Genomic DNA, 20,086 nt, shown 5'->3' with positions numbered 1-20,086 from the left:
ATATGATGGCTCATAACATTTTTTTATTTCAGGATTTGGAATAAGATGATTCACACTTATATGCATAATACAATGGAGGCAGTAAAATAAAATTTTTCTCATATTCCTGGAAGCAGGAAGGACACAGTGACTACAGTGTTTTCTAAATTTATTGCAAGTTTGATGGGGGAATTGAGGGCTTGAGGGAGAATGGCTCCTTGTCCCCAGGCTTGCTTCATCTTCCTCCTCAAAAGACCACTGTGCTTTAAAGTCCAAGAAAGTATCCATTATGGCCAGCACCTTTTTTCTGCCTGAGACCTCCCATTGCCCATTGTTGGCACATTCCCCAGTGCTCATGGAAGAAAATGTCCAGTTTAGATCACAAAGTCTATTTCCCTAAGAATCAACGTTGATATATATTATTTTCTTCTCTGACCAAGTCACAAGCTTCCTTTTGCAAAGGACTTGTCTACTCATAATGACATTTTACATGTGAACATTTCCAATCTACTTGATGCTTCATTTTTAAAATTATTTTCCCCTTTCTTTCTGGCCAGAACTTAAGCAAGGAGACATTTTAAAAATAATTCATTCTACTTTCAGTTCCCCAAAACAGTAAGCCCAAAGGCTGAAGATCACATGAAGTGGAAATAATAAGAAAGTGAATTAGGAAAAACCTTGGGTCTAAACCAGGTTGTACTAGGTAAATGGCTTCACAAAGAATAGATATGTTGTCCTGGACAATTTTCCTAGCCTCTGTAGCCACTGTACTTTCCTCATAGATTGTTGTGGGAAGGAAATAGATATAAAATAATATTTGCAAAACATTTAGTATAACACCAGACCCTATATAAATGGCTTAAAAAATAAATTTATTATTGGTGTTTTTATCGCTACTATTACTACTGTATGGTATAACAGCAGTTCCTTTGTCAAAGAACACACATGCTCTCAAATTACTGTTCCCATCATGATGAACTCACTTGAAGGAACTTGTTTCTTAAGTAAAGTCTGCAGACCCACACCTGGCATTCTCTGCAATGCTCCTGGACTGGGGGTTGATTGTGAACTTCAAGGAGCAAGAAACAGATGGAAGGAAGAGAGGCAAATGTGCCTCTTCCAGAAAGGAGCCACAGTTTCCTGGTACTGTTAATGACGATGCTGCTGCTGGCAATGATTTTAAACAGTGAAAACACTACTTTTGCATATGTTGTATTTCCATATTAGTAAAAAAGGAAGTTAGCAGAAGTGGAAATAAACGACACTAGCGGCCAAAAGAATGACTACGGAGTGTCCTAACTTCTTCTTAAGAGTCTTGCATGATCACATCAGGATGAATTATTCATGCTAAAAACACCAATGAGAAAGTTAGAAAAGGATGAATTCAGATTTTTTATAATTATAATACCTAACAAAAGTGATTATAAAAATCATTATTAATAATTATAGTCAGTATTATTTTAGTTCTTACTATGTGCCAGTTACTGTGTTGAACACTTTATATATGTTAATTCCTTTAATCTGTAGGTTACCTTGTGAAGGAAGTATTTTTTTTTTATCATACTTTAAAGATGAGGAAGCTCAGAGAAACTAAGTGATTCACCTAGATGCATAGAAATAGTGACAAAAACAGGATTTGAACCCAGACCTGACATTTCTTTTAAAAAACATGCTCCTGGCTATTGTATGAATTATCAGTATTAATTCCTCTGCTTGTGCTAATGCTGGTAGAGGAGGCAGAAGCATGCAGATGGGCCGAGAGAAGCTTTTCCTTTTGCTAGATGTTTGGTAACACAAGTTCAGGCTCTTTCACCCAGCCGTGGTTCTGGGGTTGCCTCTGCTTCTGCTGCTTTGGTAATTCTGGCTACTTTCCCAATATTACACACCAGATTTCCACATATTTTTGAGTTTTTTGTTATTCAAGTATAATTCACGTACCATGAAAGTCCCCCTTTCAACATGCACAGTCCAGTTGTTAGTACATGCACAAAGTTCACACATCTGCAACCATCACTTCTAAGATTTCCAAGTGTTTTAGGAGCCTTATTATAAATATGTGGTTTCTGGGAGAGCCAAGCAACCATATCCTATGACCCTGCCTGTAAAGAGTTTGCAATTTAATTGAGAAAGCATGATTTAGAAGCTTGAGGAGCCGGGCACGGTGGCTCAAGCCTGTAATCCCAGCACTTTGGGAGGCCGAGGCGGGTGGATCACGAGGTCGAGAGATCGAGACCATCCTGGTCAACATGGTGAAACCCCGTCTCTACTAAAAATACAAAAAATTAGCTGCGCATGGTGGCACGTGCCTGTAATCCCAGCTACTCAGGAGGCTGAGGCAGGAGAATTGCCTGAACCCAGGAGGCGGAGGTTGCGGTGAGCCGAGATGGCGCCATTGCACTCCAGCCTGGGTAACAAGAGCGAAACTTCGTCTCAAAAATAAATAAATAAATAAATAAAAAGAAGCTTGAGGCTTCTCGGTGCTTATAATAAAAGAGAATGATACCATGCAAGAATATAAATATATATATTAAATACACACACACACATCCCACACAGGAATTGCTCAGAGAAGAGGGGAGCTATCAGCCGGGGGCTACTGATTATGAGAAAGTTCTTATGGAGGGAGGGGTTAGGCCTAAGGCAGGCCTTGCAGATGAGGGAGAATAGGAGAGGTGGTGTGAGCAGGGAGGGCCATCAGATGCAAGGAACCGTCAGGCTAAATGGTTCAAGTGTTAAACTCTTGCCAAGCATACATAACTGTTTGCCCTACTGAGAGACTGGCTGAGACTTCAATAGAAAATAAAAAAGAGATTAGATAAAGTGCAGTGATTTCAGCCAGCGTGTGCCTGGTCTATTTGAAGGTAATTTATATAACCGTGACCAGAAGCTCATCTCAGAAGCTCAGGTGTGATGCTTATTGGCTTCAGTGGGATGTATGCTTTGTGAAGCAAGGCTACTTTTGGCCCCGGGTTGGAAATTCCCACTTTAAAAAGCCATTTTGTTCCATTTTGAAATAAAGGAACAGTCAAAGTCATGCCCCATGATGCTTCATGGTTACTAAAACTGCAAAGGCATTTCTTTCTGCCGGACTAAAAAGGATTATTTTAACCATCATCTCCCGGGTTCCTTGGTTACTAAGGGAATCCTGTCTTGTCTCAGCTCAGCAGCATAGACGGGCAAGTTGCCATGACGATCCTGAAAGGCCTGGTTGGAGTCTAAACCACAAATGGAAAGACCACTGTCACTGCATGACCCCCGGGCAGGCTAGCAGTACCCTTTCTTCCCCTAGCAGTTTGTCCATTCCTCCTCCTGGACTCACCTCAGCTGCCCAGTCCTTGCCACTGGGGGCCACAGGCACAGTGGCAAGTAGAAAAGGAGCTTAAGGTCAGCAGCTGGCCCTGTTTGATGGTAAATCTCCCGTTCTGTTCCACACTGGGCTGTTGACAGTCATAGTCAAGTCCCTATATCCTCTTGGGCATCCAAAATTCTTCAAGCCAGGCCTTTGAATGGAGGAGACACTAGGTATTTATCCAAAAACTACACTGGGTAGCACAAGAAAAATATGGAATAAAGCTCATTTTTTCTCCTATAAACCAGTGAGACATAACCTGAAGCTTTTTCACAAGGTAACTCTGTCCTGATACTCAGAATGAAATTACCCAACAAAAATTTTACCATCCTGCAGTAATCCTACTATGCAGGAAATATCACAAACATAAGAGCTTATGGTAGAGCTAATGGCAAGAACACATGGAAAAGATTATTTCCAGTGATCTCTTGGTTTGAAAGCTACTCCTTCTATGACAATTCTCTTGCATTGAACATGGCTTTAGTGATTAAAAATGAATCTATTCCTAAGTTTTATTTATTAGGAGAAGGTTTATGTTATCATCTGTTAGTCTGAATTAGTGGAGTAAGAATTATAGAACTGTAACACTAAAAAGAGATAGCGCAAATAATCTTTGTTCCAATGAGAAATTGAAGGTTTAGAGAGGCAAAATGTCATTACAGTTTCAGGGTCTAAGGCAGTTTCTGAAGGATAACACCAGAAATAACAGGAAGCTCTAGCTCAGTGCCTGACTGCCTTAGAAAAACCTAGGTTGGGTCCCTTGAGAACTGGGACTGGTAATTGTCAATTAGCAGGATACTGCAGTGACTAAATCAAGTATGACACTGCTCAACCCTAGCTGGCAATCAGGAGACACGTTTTTCATGACAGCAGGCAAACCACGTTTTGCTTTGATTCGGTTCAGCAGTGGTGCCACTAAGGGTTTTATTGAGTCCAGGTCCTCCTTCTGGATTAGAAGATATCTGATACTATGGGGAAAGGTGAGACCATATGGCTAACTCCTCAATCCTCACTGACCACTGTGTGTGACATATTCACTTACCAATTTCCTCTTTAGCCTTAAAGGGATTTCATATTTGTCATAGAGAGCCAAAGAAACCAAATGTCTAAAAGCATAAGCTCTATGGTCACAGTCTTTGGCTGTACCAGTTAATAACTGGGTAACTTATTTAAGTTATGTAATCTCTGTATGCCTATTTTCTCGACTGTAAAATCCAGATAATAATAGTATTGTCACGGCAGATTGTTATAAACATTAAGTAAAAGAAATATACTGAAAGAATAAAAATGAATACTATTAGTAGCTGGACTGCAATGTTTATAGCAGAACATCAGTACAATTCCTCTAACAGATCATACTGTAGCCCACACCCACTGCTGCAAAATGACTAACAGTTCCTTATTCTGAGTGATTGCTGCTTTCTTACAAACAGCATGCACACTCCCTCTCTGTTCTTCCTTTCTCTAGAAAAAAGATTATCAAGATGTCCATTTGCTGAACTGTCCTTTCTTCTTGACAGCATCCATTCCAAAACAAGTTCCTGCTTCTCTGATGCCACCTTAAAATCACTCCGCATTAAGTCCAAATATCATTTTAAGCCCCTCCCAGGTCATTCTTTTGAAAACATCCTCAGACATATGCTGCCTCTTGCTGCATTGAACTGATTAAACTCAACTTTGAATGAGTTCACGTTTTCTCCTAGTAAGCTTGGCTGATGGGCTTCCACAATACTAAGCACATGCTCTAGCACACTACATGCACAAAAAATGTTAGCTATTTGCTATAGTATGGAAATCTTATTCTCAACTTCTTGCATGTAGCACACCTCAAAACATGTTTGTTCAATGAAGAGCCATCCTTAAGTATCTGGGAAGCAAGGCAGCATGGCTAGAATAAAGAGATATCATTTTTCCTTCAAGGTCTAAAATGTTAATGAAAAGTGTCTAAGGCAACTATAACAGCAATGAATGGAATGATTGGACAAGCAAAGCAAAGACTTTTTAGCCCACTAAAAAGTCCAAGTAGTGGTCAGTAATTGACTATTGCCTGGACCTGTTAAGCCAGTATAGCCAGATCTCTAGCAAAAAGAGAGGGTCGAAATAGCTACACTTTTAAATTCTTATTTCCAAATTTCTACAAACACTAATCTGACAAATAAGGGAATTAGTAGAAGAATAAATGTCCTAGTCTCATACATGGTGATTAGGCTGGAAGTGGAACCCAGGACAAGAGATTGTACAGAAGGTGTATTAGCTATCCATTGCTGCATCACAAATTACCCTAAAGTTTCATAACTCAAAAAAATTAAGCATTTATTTTTTCTAGCAATTTCTCCTGGTCAGGAATTCATGAATTGCCTGGCTGGGTGATTCAGGCTTCTTAACATCGTCATGAGTTGCAGACATCTGAAAGGTTGCCTAGGGCTGGGAGATCCACTTCCTAGATGGCTCCGTCATAACTGCTAGTTGATTTCTCTTTATATGGTCCTCTCTGCAGTGCTGTTTTAGTGTCTGCAGGAAATGATGGCTAGTTTTCACCATAGTGAGCAATACAAGAGACAAAATTTGGAGTAACAGTATGTTTTATGATCCAGCCCTGGAAGTCATACATCATTTCTATGGCTGTAGTTTATTGCTAATACATGCCAACCCTGTTTCAGGGCCAACTCTGCTCCTCTACTGGATGTGTTGTTTTGGACCAGCACCTAAATTCCAAGTCCGTTTCTTCATTTATAATAGAAAAATACTTCCTTTCAGGACCGTTGTTTATGATTAAGAAATACAGAATTATCAAATGTTGCTTAGCATAATGAGTTGCCCCACAATGGGCACTATTTAGAAGTGTTTTCATTTTCCTTAGCGATCTCAGGAAGTCGGTCCTTATTCTTCTAAAATGTAAACTCTGAACATCCCTTTTAATTTTACCCCTGGAGAGGCGAGTCGGTCGCTGCCCACCCTACCTACTCCAACTCAGATCCAAAGTAGGACTACAGTGGAAGCGGAACTCTAGTTTCCGGGGAGTGATTCCAGGGCCCGGAGTTCATTGTAAAATGGACCGGAAGTCGGTCTGGAGGTTCTTTTTCCGTCGCGGCGGGCATTTGCTGGCAGCCATTGCGGCGACTCTCGGGACTACGGCCGCTGCGTCTGCGGGGCGGTGGTGTGGGGACACCCTGAAAGCAAAGCGGCTGAGGGTTTGGAAGTCGTCCTTCTCGGCTAATCCATGCCGGGTTGGAGGCTGCTGACGCAGTTCGGCGCCCAGGTGCTGGGTCGAGTCGGGGACGGCCTGGGTGCTGCTCTGGGCCCGGGAAACAGGTAGGAAGGTGTGTGAGAGTCTCCTCCGTGCACAGCCGCGTCCTGGAGCCGTGGAATGGCCTGGTGCAGTTGGGCCTCCCTTGGGTGGAGGAGGAAGGGGCTCTGTTCAGACGTGGGACACCGAGGAATAGGGGCCGCTAATCTAAGGAAGCACGTTCTAAAGGATTGAAGTGGTGATTTTTAAAAGACGCTTATGAGCCAGCCACTAGCAGCAAATGCTATTAGTAGCAATTATATCTTCCAGTTAGTGAGTGTTCGCTAGGTACTAAGCCCCCTGCTGCGTGTATTAGGTACCTTATCTCAGGTAGCCTCACGTCTGCAAACTAAGATTTACAAATAAATCTGAAGGTTAGAAAGGGGAGTTAATTCGCCCAAAGCTACTCAACTAACAAGTGGAAACTTGGGAATCTAACCTAAATATACCTAACTACAAAAGGAGAGTAGACTGCAGAAAGCTTTACTTCTGTTTTTACCCTCCATGCAAGAATTAAACCCCTTGTTCCTGACCTCCACCCACTAAGGTCTTTCTTGGTACGTTCACCTGTTCGTAGGTTATGCCTTTTTTGTATCTTTTAACTTTGCACACCCAGTTTCTTCATTTTTTTGAACGTAGGCCATTTCATTGCAGGGAGGAGGTGAGCTTATTACACGAAGATCAGTATGCCGCATTCTGCCACCTCCACTGAGTGTAAAACTATTAGGTACATGTTCACATGGGTTAGTGGCTTCTCGTGTTTGTAGGTAGGACTGAGTTTTTCGGCGGAAGTGGAGAGGAGCATCTGTTTATCTGCGCGGAGAAAAATTGTTTTCTCCAGGTGACCAGTAACAGTTTAAATGTGAGCCTTGTCAGAAGGAAAGTTGGGCGTGGAGAGGCGGTGAGGGAGAGTTTGGAGGGATGGAAAAAAGGTGTACAGAATCCAAGCCCTTTCCTAGGGCCCTGACTACACTTTCTAATTTGTGACTTCCCTTTTCTGTATTAAATGGTTTGGTTATTTTTTTCTTTTTCTTTTTCCTTTTTATAGAACACACCTCTGGCTTTTTGTTAGAAGTCTTCATGGAAAGAGTGTTACTTGGTGGGATGAGCATCTTTCTGAAGAAAATGTCCCATTCATTAAGCAGTTGGTCTCTGATGAAGATAAAGCCCAGTTAGCAAGTAAACTATGTCCTCTGAAAGATGAACCGTGGCCTATACGTCCTTGGGAACAAGGTGATTATTTTGTATTTGATGAGCTCTCATTTCCTAACTATTGTGTGGCTGGACACATTTAAAATCTAGTGACTGCTTGATAAATTTATCATTTCTTGAATTTATTTTTCATGTGCTATGTCTGTTTTATTGTAGTTTGTTTTTGCAAGTTTATTTCCAACTTCCTAGTCTAGTTTTAGTGTATGTCTGGTGATTAATAAAGACCTCCTTGAGAAGCTGTTTTATAGGTGAAAGGAGAATCATTCTTCATACATTCTCTCGTTTACCTCAGCTATAAAGAATATAAGTAGGGAAAGAAAGGCTGGAAGAGTCTGATGTAAATCGTAATGCGTTGGATGTTCAGTTGGGATGCTCTAGCACTGTAGTTTAGGCAAGCATAACCCCTGAATCTGCTCTTTGTGTCCAGTAGGTTGCTAAACCCATGTGTGGCCAGACCAAGAAGAATAAGGCCTTTTATACTGAGTGTGTGGTCCCTGGTTAGGGTTTATTGTGACAGTTGAATTGGATACTTAACAAATTGGATACTTAACAAAACTTCTTAAGCAATGTTACCAATTTATGCAAGAAATACAAATGTCTTGTTGTAGACTGACATTTTAGCAATATATGACCAGTTGTGGCATCTCTATAGCCTCAGCTATCTTCTTAGAGTTTGAGTGATAGATGTTTTCCAATGAATAAAGTTGGATACGAATTGATATTAGGAAAGCAAAGTGATGAATTTATCATGCCCTATATGAATGTCAGTATTTCTAACTTATCTATTTTCTTTATTTCAAACATTTATATTTGTTCATTTTACGAATATTTGTTGAGTACCAGTGTCATGCCAGGCATAGTTGAAGGCACATCTGTAATGAACAGTCCTATTTTACTCTGCGAATATATTAGCGTATTTCTTAACATGCCTGCTCCTCAAAGTGAAACCTGTTTTAGGAAAAACGATTTCATCATGTTGGCAAATGCTGAAAAAGCTTTTGTTGACATTGCTTTGGTTTTAATTGCCAGGTTCCGCTAGAGTTGGCCTTGTTGCCGTGAAGCTGGGCATGATGCCTTTGTGGACTAAGGATGGTCAGAGGCACGTGGTCACATTACTTCAGGTAAGAAAGAAACAGAGGACATAAGGGATATCTGTGTGTTCCAAGATCTGTTTGTGTAAATCTTAATAAGCATTTGTATCCTGAAACATGGAACTGTATGGTAAAGAAAGGGGTAATGTTGAACATAAATAGTATTAAAGAACTTATGATGGTTTCAGGAATGTTCTGATCCTTGCCTGAGCAATGACCTTCTGATACCTGTGTTGGGATAACTGAAGCAATGAATTTTTTTTTTTTTTTTAAGTATAACCTAGCTTTTTATAGATCCACTTGTTTACTTCGTAATAGGAAAAAAATCTCACTCCCATTTTATTTTCTTTTATGGAGTTCTTTCAACTCCAAATTACAGTTTTGATGTTTTTGCTAACAGAATATAATACTCTTGTCTGGTGAAGCTGTATTTTGTTCACTAAAATAAGCTATAATCTAAAAGATAAGAATGTGAGTCCTGAGACCAGAATAGCTGAGTTCCAGTCCTGATTTTGCTGCTTGCTGGCTGTGTTCCTTAGAATACTGCGCCTCATCTGTAACAGATACTCTATTCTGTAAAAGAAATAATTATGACCTACCTCAAAAGGTTGTTGTATAGATTGCACAAGATGATAAATGTCAGGCACTTGAAACAATGTTAAGTGTCCACTAAATGTTAACTAATATTGTCTTTATTATTGTTGTTGTTTTAGAAAGATCACTGATAAGAGATTATCACTTCCCAAATCACTTTAAACAATTCAGCTGATCCTTGGGGCTTAGTCTTAGGCAAGTAATGATACAGGTGATGATTATTATAAGAGCTCATGCACCTAAGTGCTTTGGAGTACTAATAAGGCACAAAGAGTCTGTAGACCATTTGCAAATTATTATTGGCTCTCAGTGATCAAGTGTAAGACAGTAGTTTTGTGAACTCTGAAGAAACTGGGGGTGCTTTCAGGAATGGCTGGTGAGATTGTAAATTGATACAAAACCATTTTGGAAAACACTTTAGCCTTATGTGGCAAAATTGAGATAGGTAAGCTTTGTAGTCTCGCAATTCCACTGCCAAGTATCACTAGAAAACTTGAACAGTAGCATCACGCTTAATCCCAACAAACTGGAAATAACCCAAAGTGTCTGTACACAGTGGAACAAGTAAACAAATCATGTTATAGTCACATAGTGAAATGCTGTTCTGCAATGAAAATGAACAGAGTAGAGCTACACACAGTATAGATGAACCTTACAAATAGGTTGGATGAAGTAAGACATGGAAGAGTAGGTAAAATCTGATTCCATTTACGTAAAGTTTAAAGCAGGCAATTCTAAATTTATTATTAAGCAATACTTTCACATATAGTAATTATTTTAAAAAAGTAAATGGTTACCATAAATGTCAAGAGTTATTTCTAGGGCAGTGCTTCTCAAACTTTAGTGAACCTCAGAATCACTTAGAGGTCTTCTAAAACACAAAGATTCTGATTCATTAGGTGTGGATTGAGGCCTGAGAATCTGCATCTTTATTAAGTTTTCAGGGGATCCTAACACTGCTTGTCTAGTGACCATACTTCGAGAACTCCTGTTCTGGGATAAAAGCATGAGTTGGTGATTGGGAAGAGACACACACAGGCTTTTGGGATTTTAATTCTTGAACTGGGTAGTGGTTACATGTACATTTTGTTTATGCTCATTTTGTCATATATTTATGTTCTTTTCTGTATGTTGTATTTAATCATTTCCTTTGGAGATTTATGTTTTTAAGATTGTGGTTGGTGTTAGAGGAAAGATGAGGTAAGTAACTGTAGGGAATTCCTATTTGTCCTAAGGTCTCAATGTGGCTGGTTTGTGATGTTAAAATATATATTGGCACATGCTTTGTTTGTTTGTTTTTTTGTTTATTTTTAGGTACAAGACCGTCATGTCCTAATTTATTTATTTATTTATTTTTAGGTACAAGACTGTCATGTCCTAAAATATATTTCAAAGGAAGACCATGATGGAAAAATGGCAGCCCTGTCTGTCGGAGGAAAAACTGTATCACGTTTTCGTGTAAGGATGTATTTTGATAGCTAGAATACTGCATTTTTCATTAGTTTCAAATCTGGATGAGTTTATGTTTTGAGATTGTTCCACAGGCACGAACTTGCATTTGTTTGTGAGGTAAATTGTGTATTTGGGGGAGGCAGTCTGGCCCAGCCATTCTGCCCAGGAGTCTGGGAGACTTTTGAGTTTGTTCTAATACCCATCCCTGTATCTGGAACAGGTAATTTTACCTCTCGAAGCTGTAGTGTGTGTATATCTGTACAATGGGAACAAAAATACTACTTCCCTAATAGGTTTGTCACAAGGATTAAATGAGGTTTTTCAGATGTGCCTGGAATATAATAGACACTCAGTAGATTTGGTTATTTTGTTACTGTTTTATGTTTCATTTCACTTTCTTCCTATGGAAAATTGTCTTAATGATTGACACAAAGAGCATGTGGAAATTAATTTTGTGTGTTCTGGAAGGAGCTTTCAGTTTTTGGGAGAAAGCTGTATAAGAACCCACATCAGATTTTTTAATCAAGCATTTTTTTCCTAAAAGAGTATTGAGTTTGTAGTTTTAAGCTTGGAAAAGCTGCGCATTGAGTATCCTGTATTGAATAACTAAAACCAGAAAATCTTTCTTGAAATGGTGATGGTTTTCACTAAACATCTTTCAGTTTACTAGAACACGTTGGTTATTTTTTTCATTGTAAATTGTTTATGAAATGAACATGGCAGAAATGAGGATACAACCCATACTCTCTGACTGTCAAAACTATCAGGTTGTTATTGTGTGCCTACTGACTACTCGACTTTCTTATCATAGTTAAGTTTTATTGAACACTTGTTACATGCCAGGTGCATAAGCATTAGACCTTTTTCATTTGTTACCTTATGTAAAGTTTTCAGCCTCTGAGGCTAACACAGTTAACAGACTCTGATTCAAAGTCACCCCCTGGTAAGAAGAGGCAGAGTGACAGACTCCAGAGCCTTACTTAACTGTGTCTTGATATCTCCCACTGGGAGCTCATAGGCTAGTGAGGAAATAAACCAGCCATCCCTGTACAATACTGTAAATCCAGGGATCACAGAACCAGAGACAGCCAGTTCTACTAGGGAAAATCCCAGGAGGTTTCACAAGGAGAGCAGAAAGGAAAAATGGGTGTTACTGGCATGCCAGAGAGGATGGCCTCTGCAAAAGCAGAGACAACATGCAAGAGCATGTGTGTTTGGGAAGAGAAGTGTGATGTGGCCGCGTTGTGGTGTGCAGGCCTGGGCCAGTCGGGGGAGGGTCGTGAAGCTGCAGCTATCAAGGTGGTGTGTGAAGGAGTTCAGACTTCATCTTGTAGACTTTCAGGAGCTTTCTAAATTCTTTAACTAGGTCAGTAAGTTGTTCAGATTGTTAAATTAATTAACTAAAATTTAAAAAATCTGATAGGAGGGAAGACTTTTTAGGAGATTGTTTTAAGAGACCAGGGGAGAGTTGATAAGAGCCTTTATAAGCAAGGCAGTTGCATTGAGAATAGAAGGTGCAGGGATTGGAAAGGAATGGGTGGGAGGATCCAGCTAGGTCAATGCTGATGCCATACTCTGGGATAGGAACAAGGAAAGGGAAGCTTTGGAGGAAAGAGATGTTTGAGGTGTTCACAGGAGATCATAGTTCTATAAATGGTGAGAAATATTGATTGGTCAATGAGTGGTGGTGGAAGTCATTGGAATCTGTGACATGGTTTATTTTGTTTCGTGTTAGAGAAGTTAGCTATTTTGAATGTTATGGTAGTATAGTTTATTTTTCTTTAAAGCTTTATAGTAATATCTATCCTGCCATTCTTGACAGTTTATTGACCAGGAAACTTAGGTTTCAAATAACTCCCTAGTAATTATAAAGTGCAATGAGATAGTTATGGAAACTTTAAAAAAAAATTCAAGTGTTTGACTTTTAAAAAATGTGTTAATATGTACCAGCCTTCATATGAATAATTCTTTAGTTTGATAGATGCCACTGTTTTCTAATTGATCGTACTTCTGTGTTTTTGTAATGACTAACATCATCATCTTCATTTTCATTACCAGTTTTGTAAATTGATGACTTCATGACCTTGATATTTCTAAATCAAGCATGCTAGGGTGATCCATTCCCAGCAGGTCTGTAAAGATTGCTCCCTCTGAAATGTGAGGGGGTGAGAAAACGAGTGATGTGGGATCAGAGGGGTTGAGGTCTAATCCGGATTTCTGCCTTTAGGTCCCCTTTACTCACCTTATGAACATCTATTTTCTTACTCATAAAAAAAGGGAATAGGACTTGATGGTCTCTAAATTATCTTTCAGTTCTGAGAGTCTCACATTGGTACTCTGAAGATTTTAATTCTGAAGAACAAGTCTGGGGGAAAAAAGCACATGGGGGCTCAGTTTACTCTATTTTACTTAGTGATGAAGATGTGTTGTAATCAAAATTTTATGAAAATGCAGTATTACTATAACTTAGCAATAATTAAAAATTATAGAAATGTTAGGTATTGTATTTTCATGTTTGAAGCTGTTCATACATTTTCTCTTTAGCTTATTCTGATAGCTTTATTCTCTTCGGTGGTTATATAGCACAGCAGGGTAATTTGGATGTTGTGTTCTAATGTTGCAGTGGATTTTGACCCACTTAATTTACATAAATTTCACTTCTCTAGCATAGAAAGTACTGCAAAGGCCCTTCTTGTGTGACTTCTTGAAGATACACAATTTTTGAGTCCAGATAACATTTATTACAATATCAAGAAAAAGCCTTGTCTATAAACTGACCTTTATTCAGAATGAAATGTGAAAATCAAGTTTTACTTTGTAAGTAAAGCATTTTTGTTTGAAAATGAAAAAGATTTTTGAAACTGAAAGTATATAGACATCCATATTATAGCTCTCAGAGAAAATGCAAATAGATTGATTATAGAGGATTTTTTAAAAAAATGGAAGACTTATGAATATAAAATTTCATATATCAACATTTGGAAATAATCAGTTTTTTTATGATAGCATTAGAACTTTTTTTTTTTAATCTTTTAAGAATTTATGCCTCTAAGAAATTAGACTACGTTGCCTTTTTTGTTTTGTACCTTATTATAAATAAAAACTGGTGTGGTACATAGTGTTTTTGAGTTAAGTAAGTCAAGTGGCCCTAAAGATTGATTAAATCAATGCATCTTAGGAGCAGAGGCATTTTCATTGTGGGAAGGATAATTGCAGAGAACTTTGAAGTGGGGGAAAAGATAGGATTATCCAAGTGTGACAATACTGTCAGTCTTTTAAATTGCCTTTTGAAATCATTTACGTATTTAGAAGCTTGAAAAAGAAAAAAAGTCTTTTGCACTGCTTCTGGTTTTAACTCTACTTGAGCATTTGCTTTTCCTCTTGACTGAGACCAAATTAGTTTTATAGTATTTGGATTTTAAAAGAAAGAAGTACTCACTATTAGTGAAATCGGATGATAATTAAGAAGTATGTCTTACCTTGGTTCTCTTTATGGTTTAGTCTAAAAAGTTACTTAGGTTGAGATGTTCATATTATCTGTTTTGTATTACTAAAAAAGTAAAGGATTTTTCTCAGAAGCCTCCAGATATGCTTAAACTTGGCGTTAACAAAATAATAAAATGCTTTTAAAATCATGTGGAATATGTGAATGTCAAAAATAAACTTGAAGTCTATTCTAAAATGTAATAAATCAGAATTTGATACATAAGGAAAATAATTTCAAGGATCCGTACTGTTAAATGAAAATTTTGTGTTTGCTGCTGTTGCAGAAGTGAGTATGATTGAAGATGAAAAGCAGGGGACTTGGTAATAGTGGTGTTGGGTGTTAGTGTTAGATTTCAGCATGTGGGAAGTAAAACCATAGAGAATGATTGAAATGAATTTGTGTTATCATTCTTGTGGAGGAAAAGTTAGCTTCTTGGGAGAACTCTATGGCGTTTAAAATAGTCCTCAGTGGACCTCAAAGTAGAGCTTCTTGGCATTTGTTGTATGGCTCCACTGGAGAGCTCCAGGGAGATTCTTACTAAGTTGTAGACTGATACAAAAATTAAAGTTCTGTGCTTACAGGCCAGTGCCATCCAATTTCTTGTCACCTATAAGCAACTGAGTAAGTTATAAAGGGGTACTAATGGTTTACATTTTAAACTGAGCAGGTAAGTAAAGTTTACTGAATATTCACATGTTCTACAAACAAGTCTGACCATGCAAGCACTCCGTTGGAATTTGGGGGGAGGACACTCTGTTATTATCAGTGTCATCTTGAGTTAGTTAGGGTTGTTCAGTTGTTGCTATTCTTGCTTTAAAATTATGAGTAACTGTTGGTTTGGTTTTATAATAGTTTAGCTTCTTGCCGATTTGTTCATCCTCAGAGTAAGTCACGATACATATTTTAGGCCTATAATTTTATAGTAACTACACCTGAAGATAGAGACCACAAACACAGTAATGTCGTGTTCCAAGAACTGATGCAGCAGAATAGAAAAGTGGGAGGAGTTAGACAAACTCTATACCCAAATGGATGCCTGTCCTTTATCTTCTGTTTCTTTTTACCATTCGTCCCTGCTACTGTGCTTAGCTATAAAGCTAAAGACACAGATGAATAAAAAACAGCCTCTACTATCCAGGTGCTCACAGGTCAGCATGCTGACCAACATTTGAGTAGATAAGTATTTGTGATATGGGCAGTAATTGAGATACATTCAGTGTCTAGTGTTGTTATAGACAAAGGAGCAATGTGCTCTGGGTAAGCCTGCTCAGAGAGGAGTCTGGATAGGAAATATAACTGAATTTAGTACTAAAGATATGTGTTTATATTTCCCAATGTGAAGAGTGCCTCTTTCACCAGAATAAAACCAACACAGATATATCTACCTGCTGTTCCCTCTTCCTCAACTTGGAAGCTTTGTAGATGCAGGATAGGGAGGAAATCACAGCTGAAGAGAGTGGTGCAGATAGGTACAGGTAAGCATACATAGAGTACCATAGCCACTGGGGCCCTGCAGTTTCTTTATGGTTAGACAGTTGAGAGAGAAGGAAGAGGAGGAAAATAGATATACCTATGTTAGTTATACTGTGATGAAAGAGGCACTCTTCACATCAGGAAATATAAAAGGGTATAACTTTTTTGTCAAGTGCTATAGCAATCTGTATTGAGTTGTAAGAATTAAGATGGGGGGACCCAGGAATTACAATAAGATGTCCATAGGTGGGCCGGGCGCGGTGGCTCACGCCTGTAATCCCAGCACTTTGGGAGGCCGAGGCAGGTGGATCAAGAGGTCAAGAGATCGAGACCATCCTGGTCAACATGGTGAAACCCTGTCTCTACTAAAAATACAAAAAATCAGCTGGGCATGGTGGCGCGTGCCTGTAATCCCAGCTATTCAGGAGGCTGAAGCAGGAGAATTGCCTGAACACAGGAGGCGGAGGTTGCGGTGAGCCGAGATCGCGCCATTGCACTCCAGCCTCGGTAAAAAGAGCGAAACTCCGTCTCAAAAAAAAAAAAAAAAAGATGTCCATAGGTTTTGTTTTTAATGACACTGGTTGTAGTGACATTTACAATAGCAGGACAGAAGGCAGGGGTGGAGAGCAGACAGCAGGATCTACCCGGAGCTAGGGATATAGCAGCAACTAAAGCAAGTCTCTGCTTTCAGGGAGCTTATATTTGGGTAGGCTTGGGGGTGAAATGGGGAGGCTATTGGCATAGAACAAGGGTCCCCAACCCCTGGGCTGCAGACTGCTTTGTGGCCTCTTAGGAACCAAAGACTGCACAGCAGAAGGTGAACGGCAGATGAGTGAGCATTCGTTAATACCTGAGCTCTACCTCTTCTCAGATCAGTGGCAGCATTAGATTCTTATGGGACCGTGAACCCTCCTGTGAACTGTGCATGCAAGGAGTCTAGGTTGCATGCTCCTTATGAGACTCTAATGCCTGATAATCTCTTGCTGCCTCCACTGGTCTGTGGATAAATTGTCTTCCATGAAACCAGTCCCTGGTACCAAAAAGGTTGGGCACTGCTGTCATTGAAGACATAGAAACGGTAAAAAATGTGTATCATGACACGTGGAGTATTAAGTGCTTTGAAGGGTAGTACTAAAAATGTAAAGGACTTTTCTCAGAAGTTTCCTGGTATGCTTAAAAAACTGATATTAATGAAATAATATGCCTTAATAAAATAATAAGTCTGAGGGGATAAGTGACAAAAAAATGGTGCTATTTCAGATTGAGTAATTAGATAAGGTAAGTTGGTATTTTGGTGGATACCTGAATACGTGTGGGAGCCAGTCATGCAAAAATACGGCAGAAAAGCATTCTAGGCAGAGGCAATAGGATGTGCAAAGGTCCTGAGGCCAGTGTTTGATGTGTTTTTGGGCCAATAAGGGAGTGCATTTTTTCTTTTTTTTTTTTTTTTTTTTTTTGAGACGGAGTTTCGCTCTTGTTACCCAGGCTGGAGTGCAATGGTGCGATCTCGGCTCACCGCAACCTCCGCCTCCTGGGTTCAGGCAATTCTCCTGCCTCAGCCTCCTGAGTAGCTGGGATTACAGGCACACGCCACCATGCCCAGCTAATTTTTTTTATTTTTAGTAGAGATGGGGTTTTACCATGTTGACCAGGATGGTCTCGATCTTTTGACCTTGTGATCCACCCGCCTCGGCCTCCCAAAGTGCTGGGATTACAGGCTTGAGCCACCACGCCCGGCCGGGAGTGCATTTTTTCTAAAGCAGGGTGATTCAGGAGTAGAGTAAAAGTTGAGATCAGACTGTGTAGAACCTTTTAAACCATGGTAAGAACTTAGGACTTGATTCTGCAAGAGGTAGAAGCCACTGTATAAATATGATATCGCTCAAGTTTTAAAATGATAATGCCAGCCTGTAAATTGAGAACAGTCTAGAGAGTTAGGAATGTGGAATTTTGGAGACCAGTTAGGAGGCTGTTTAAATAATCCAGGTAGAAGACAGTGGATGAGGGTTGACATTGGGTGGGATGGTAAGTGGTTGGTGTGGACTGTATTTTTAAATAGTCTGGAGGAATTGCTGACGAATGGGACATGGAATATGAAGAAGAAAAGAATCAAGGGTGACTACAAAATTTTTGTCCTAAACAGAAGCATTATGGAGTTGCCTTTTTTATTGAAATTTGGAAGGCCAGGGAAGGGCTGGCTTGGTGAAAGGAGTTGAGTTCAGTTTTAGACACGTTAAGCTTAAGTTTCTATGACATTGAAGTGGAGATAATGACTTGGCAGTTGGACATATGAATTATAGTTCAAAGTAGAATTTGGAATTGAAGTTAGAAATGTGGGGATATTCACAAATATGAGAACTGAGACAGTGGTAACTGGAAGCCAAGAGAGAGTCTTACATAGAGATAGTGGGTGACCTGTGTTATAAGCATTGCTGTTAGATTAGACAAGCACTTTCCATTGAGTGCTAGGGGCTGAAAGCGCCGGATTAAACTGAGTCCACATAATGGGAGGAGAGAGTAGACTCATCAAGTCTTTCAAGGAGCTTTGTTTTAAGGGGGAGCAGAAAAATTAGCTAAAGAATATGTGGTCAAGAAAAAGTTTGTTTTAATATGTGAATTATTGTGACATGTTTATATAGTGATAGGAAAGTTCCAATAGAATGGGGAAAAAATGAAAATTTCTTTAGAAGAGAGTGGGGACAATTTCAGGAGGAAACCATTGAATAGACGAGAAGGGATGGGAATTAGTGCTTTTAATAAAAGTATGGACAGTTCATCTAGCAGCATGATTTCCAACCCCATTTTGACATAGAAATCATGTCAGGTGCTTGAAAATTAGCAATGCCTGGACCCCACGTCAGACAGTGAAGTTGCAAACTCTAAGCAGAGTACCCTTGACGTTGGCATTTTCTAAAAGCTCTTCATGTGCATCTGGTGTAACCTAGAGTAGGGTGGGAGGATAATGGTATTAATATATGAGTGCTGGTATAGACAGTTTGATTCGGTAAAAGCATGGGGAAGTTCTCTTAATTCTTTCATTGATGAACTCAAAGGAGAAAGAGGAAACGGCTGAAGATTTTAGAAAAGGATGTGACAGTTTCCTTAGAGAATGTGAAAATGATTTAACCAGAGATACGTAGATTGGCCAGGCCACATTTGAGATTCTGAAGTTTGTGGACATAACATTTAAATATAACATACCGTATTTTCTTCCACTTGAGAATAAGTGCAGAATAGGCAGAGTTGATTTTTCGGGGTTGAGGTTCTTGATACAGTCTCCAGTCAGAATTTATGAGCACAACTCTTTATTTTTCTGCAGAACAGAGGTCTTTCCTAGTGTACTATATTTGAACACTATGTACATGGTTGGAATCTAAGTAGTAAGATTATTCACGGAGATGTAATAACATACCTATAAATCTCACCTACCTTAAACAAGGGGAATTGGGTGCCCTTTGTTCATTAAGGAATAAGGTATGCTTTGATTTATTTTCTGGGGTATTAATAACTTGGTTTAGATCTCTGTGCATTCAATTCCACCTTTATTTTCAATGTGTTACTTATGTCTGCTGCTTTTCCTCTAGAAACCTACACACATACTGGAATTTTACCAAGAACTTGGATTGCCGCCAAAACAGAAAGTTAAAATCTTTCGTATAACAGAAAATGCTGCACTTAAACCAGGTAATCTGAGGTCAGGAAGAGGAGGGAGGTAAAAATAGCCAAATATAAGATTTGTTTAATGTCAGCCCTTTCAATAAAGCTGCATCTTAAATGCAAAGTCTCAAACACTTGTTTTTAAATTAAAAAAATATATGTCTGATTTAATCACCAGTAGCAAACAAGTCTTTTTTCTTTTTTCTTTTAAATAGAAAAACCTGTAGAGAACTCTTTGCTTTCTGTGAAAGAGGGAGGAACACTTTGGTTTTTTATGTAGAGAGAATTTAATATTTTAAAAAGCCACCTCAAAGAAATACACCAACTTTTAAAATTCAAAGATTACTGTTCACAGGCTGGCATTCCTAAAAAATAGCCAGGCTTTTGCTTAGATAGAAAAACTCAAGAAAATGTAACAACAGAAGGGACTGACCATAACACCCTAAAGTAAAGATTCTTACTTAAAAATTCCAAGGTATTTTGCCTAATCCAAGGAATTCCAAAGA

General features: G+C 39.0%; 1 protein-coding gene across 2 annotated transcripts in view; it reads left to right on the top strand.

Annotated features, from left to right (window-relative positions):
* Positions 1–6,397: 6,397 nt before the first annotated feature.
* The window catches only part of MRPL3 (mitochondrial ribosomal protein L3), a 41,800-nt gene continuing 28,111 nt past the window's right edge, over positions 6,398–20,086 (top strand). Inside the window, exons 1-5 of one of the 2 annotated variants that reach the window (XM_003925080.4) lie at positions 6,398–6,640; positions 7,663–7,847; positions 8,856–8,947; positions 10,871–10,969; positions 19,508–19,607. In XM_003925080.4, coding sequence (XP_003925129.1) covers positions 6,549–6,640; positions 7,663–7,847; positions 8,856–8,947; positions 10,871–10,969; positions 19,508–19,607 — 568 coding nt within the window. In that variant the 5' untranslated portion in view covers positions 6,398–6,548. Of the gene's footprint in view, positions 6,649–7,662; positions 7,848–8,855; positions 8,948–10,870; positions 10,970–19,507; positions 19,608–20,086 lie in introns of both variants that reach the window. The other variant, XM_010335810.3, reaches the window with a different exon arrangement.

This window comes from Saimiri boliviensis, chromosome 9 (genome assembly GCF_048565385.1).
Source record: "Saimiri boliviensis isolate mSaiBol1 chromosome 9, mSaiBol1.pri, whole genome shotgun sequence".
NCBI lineage: Eukaryota > Metazoa > Chordata > Mammalia > Primates > Cebidae > Saimiri > Saimiri boliviensis.
This window is presented reverse-complemented; position numbering and strand designations above follow the sequence as displayed.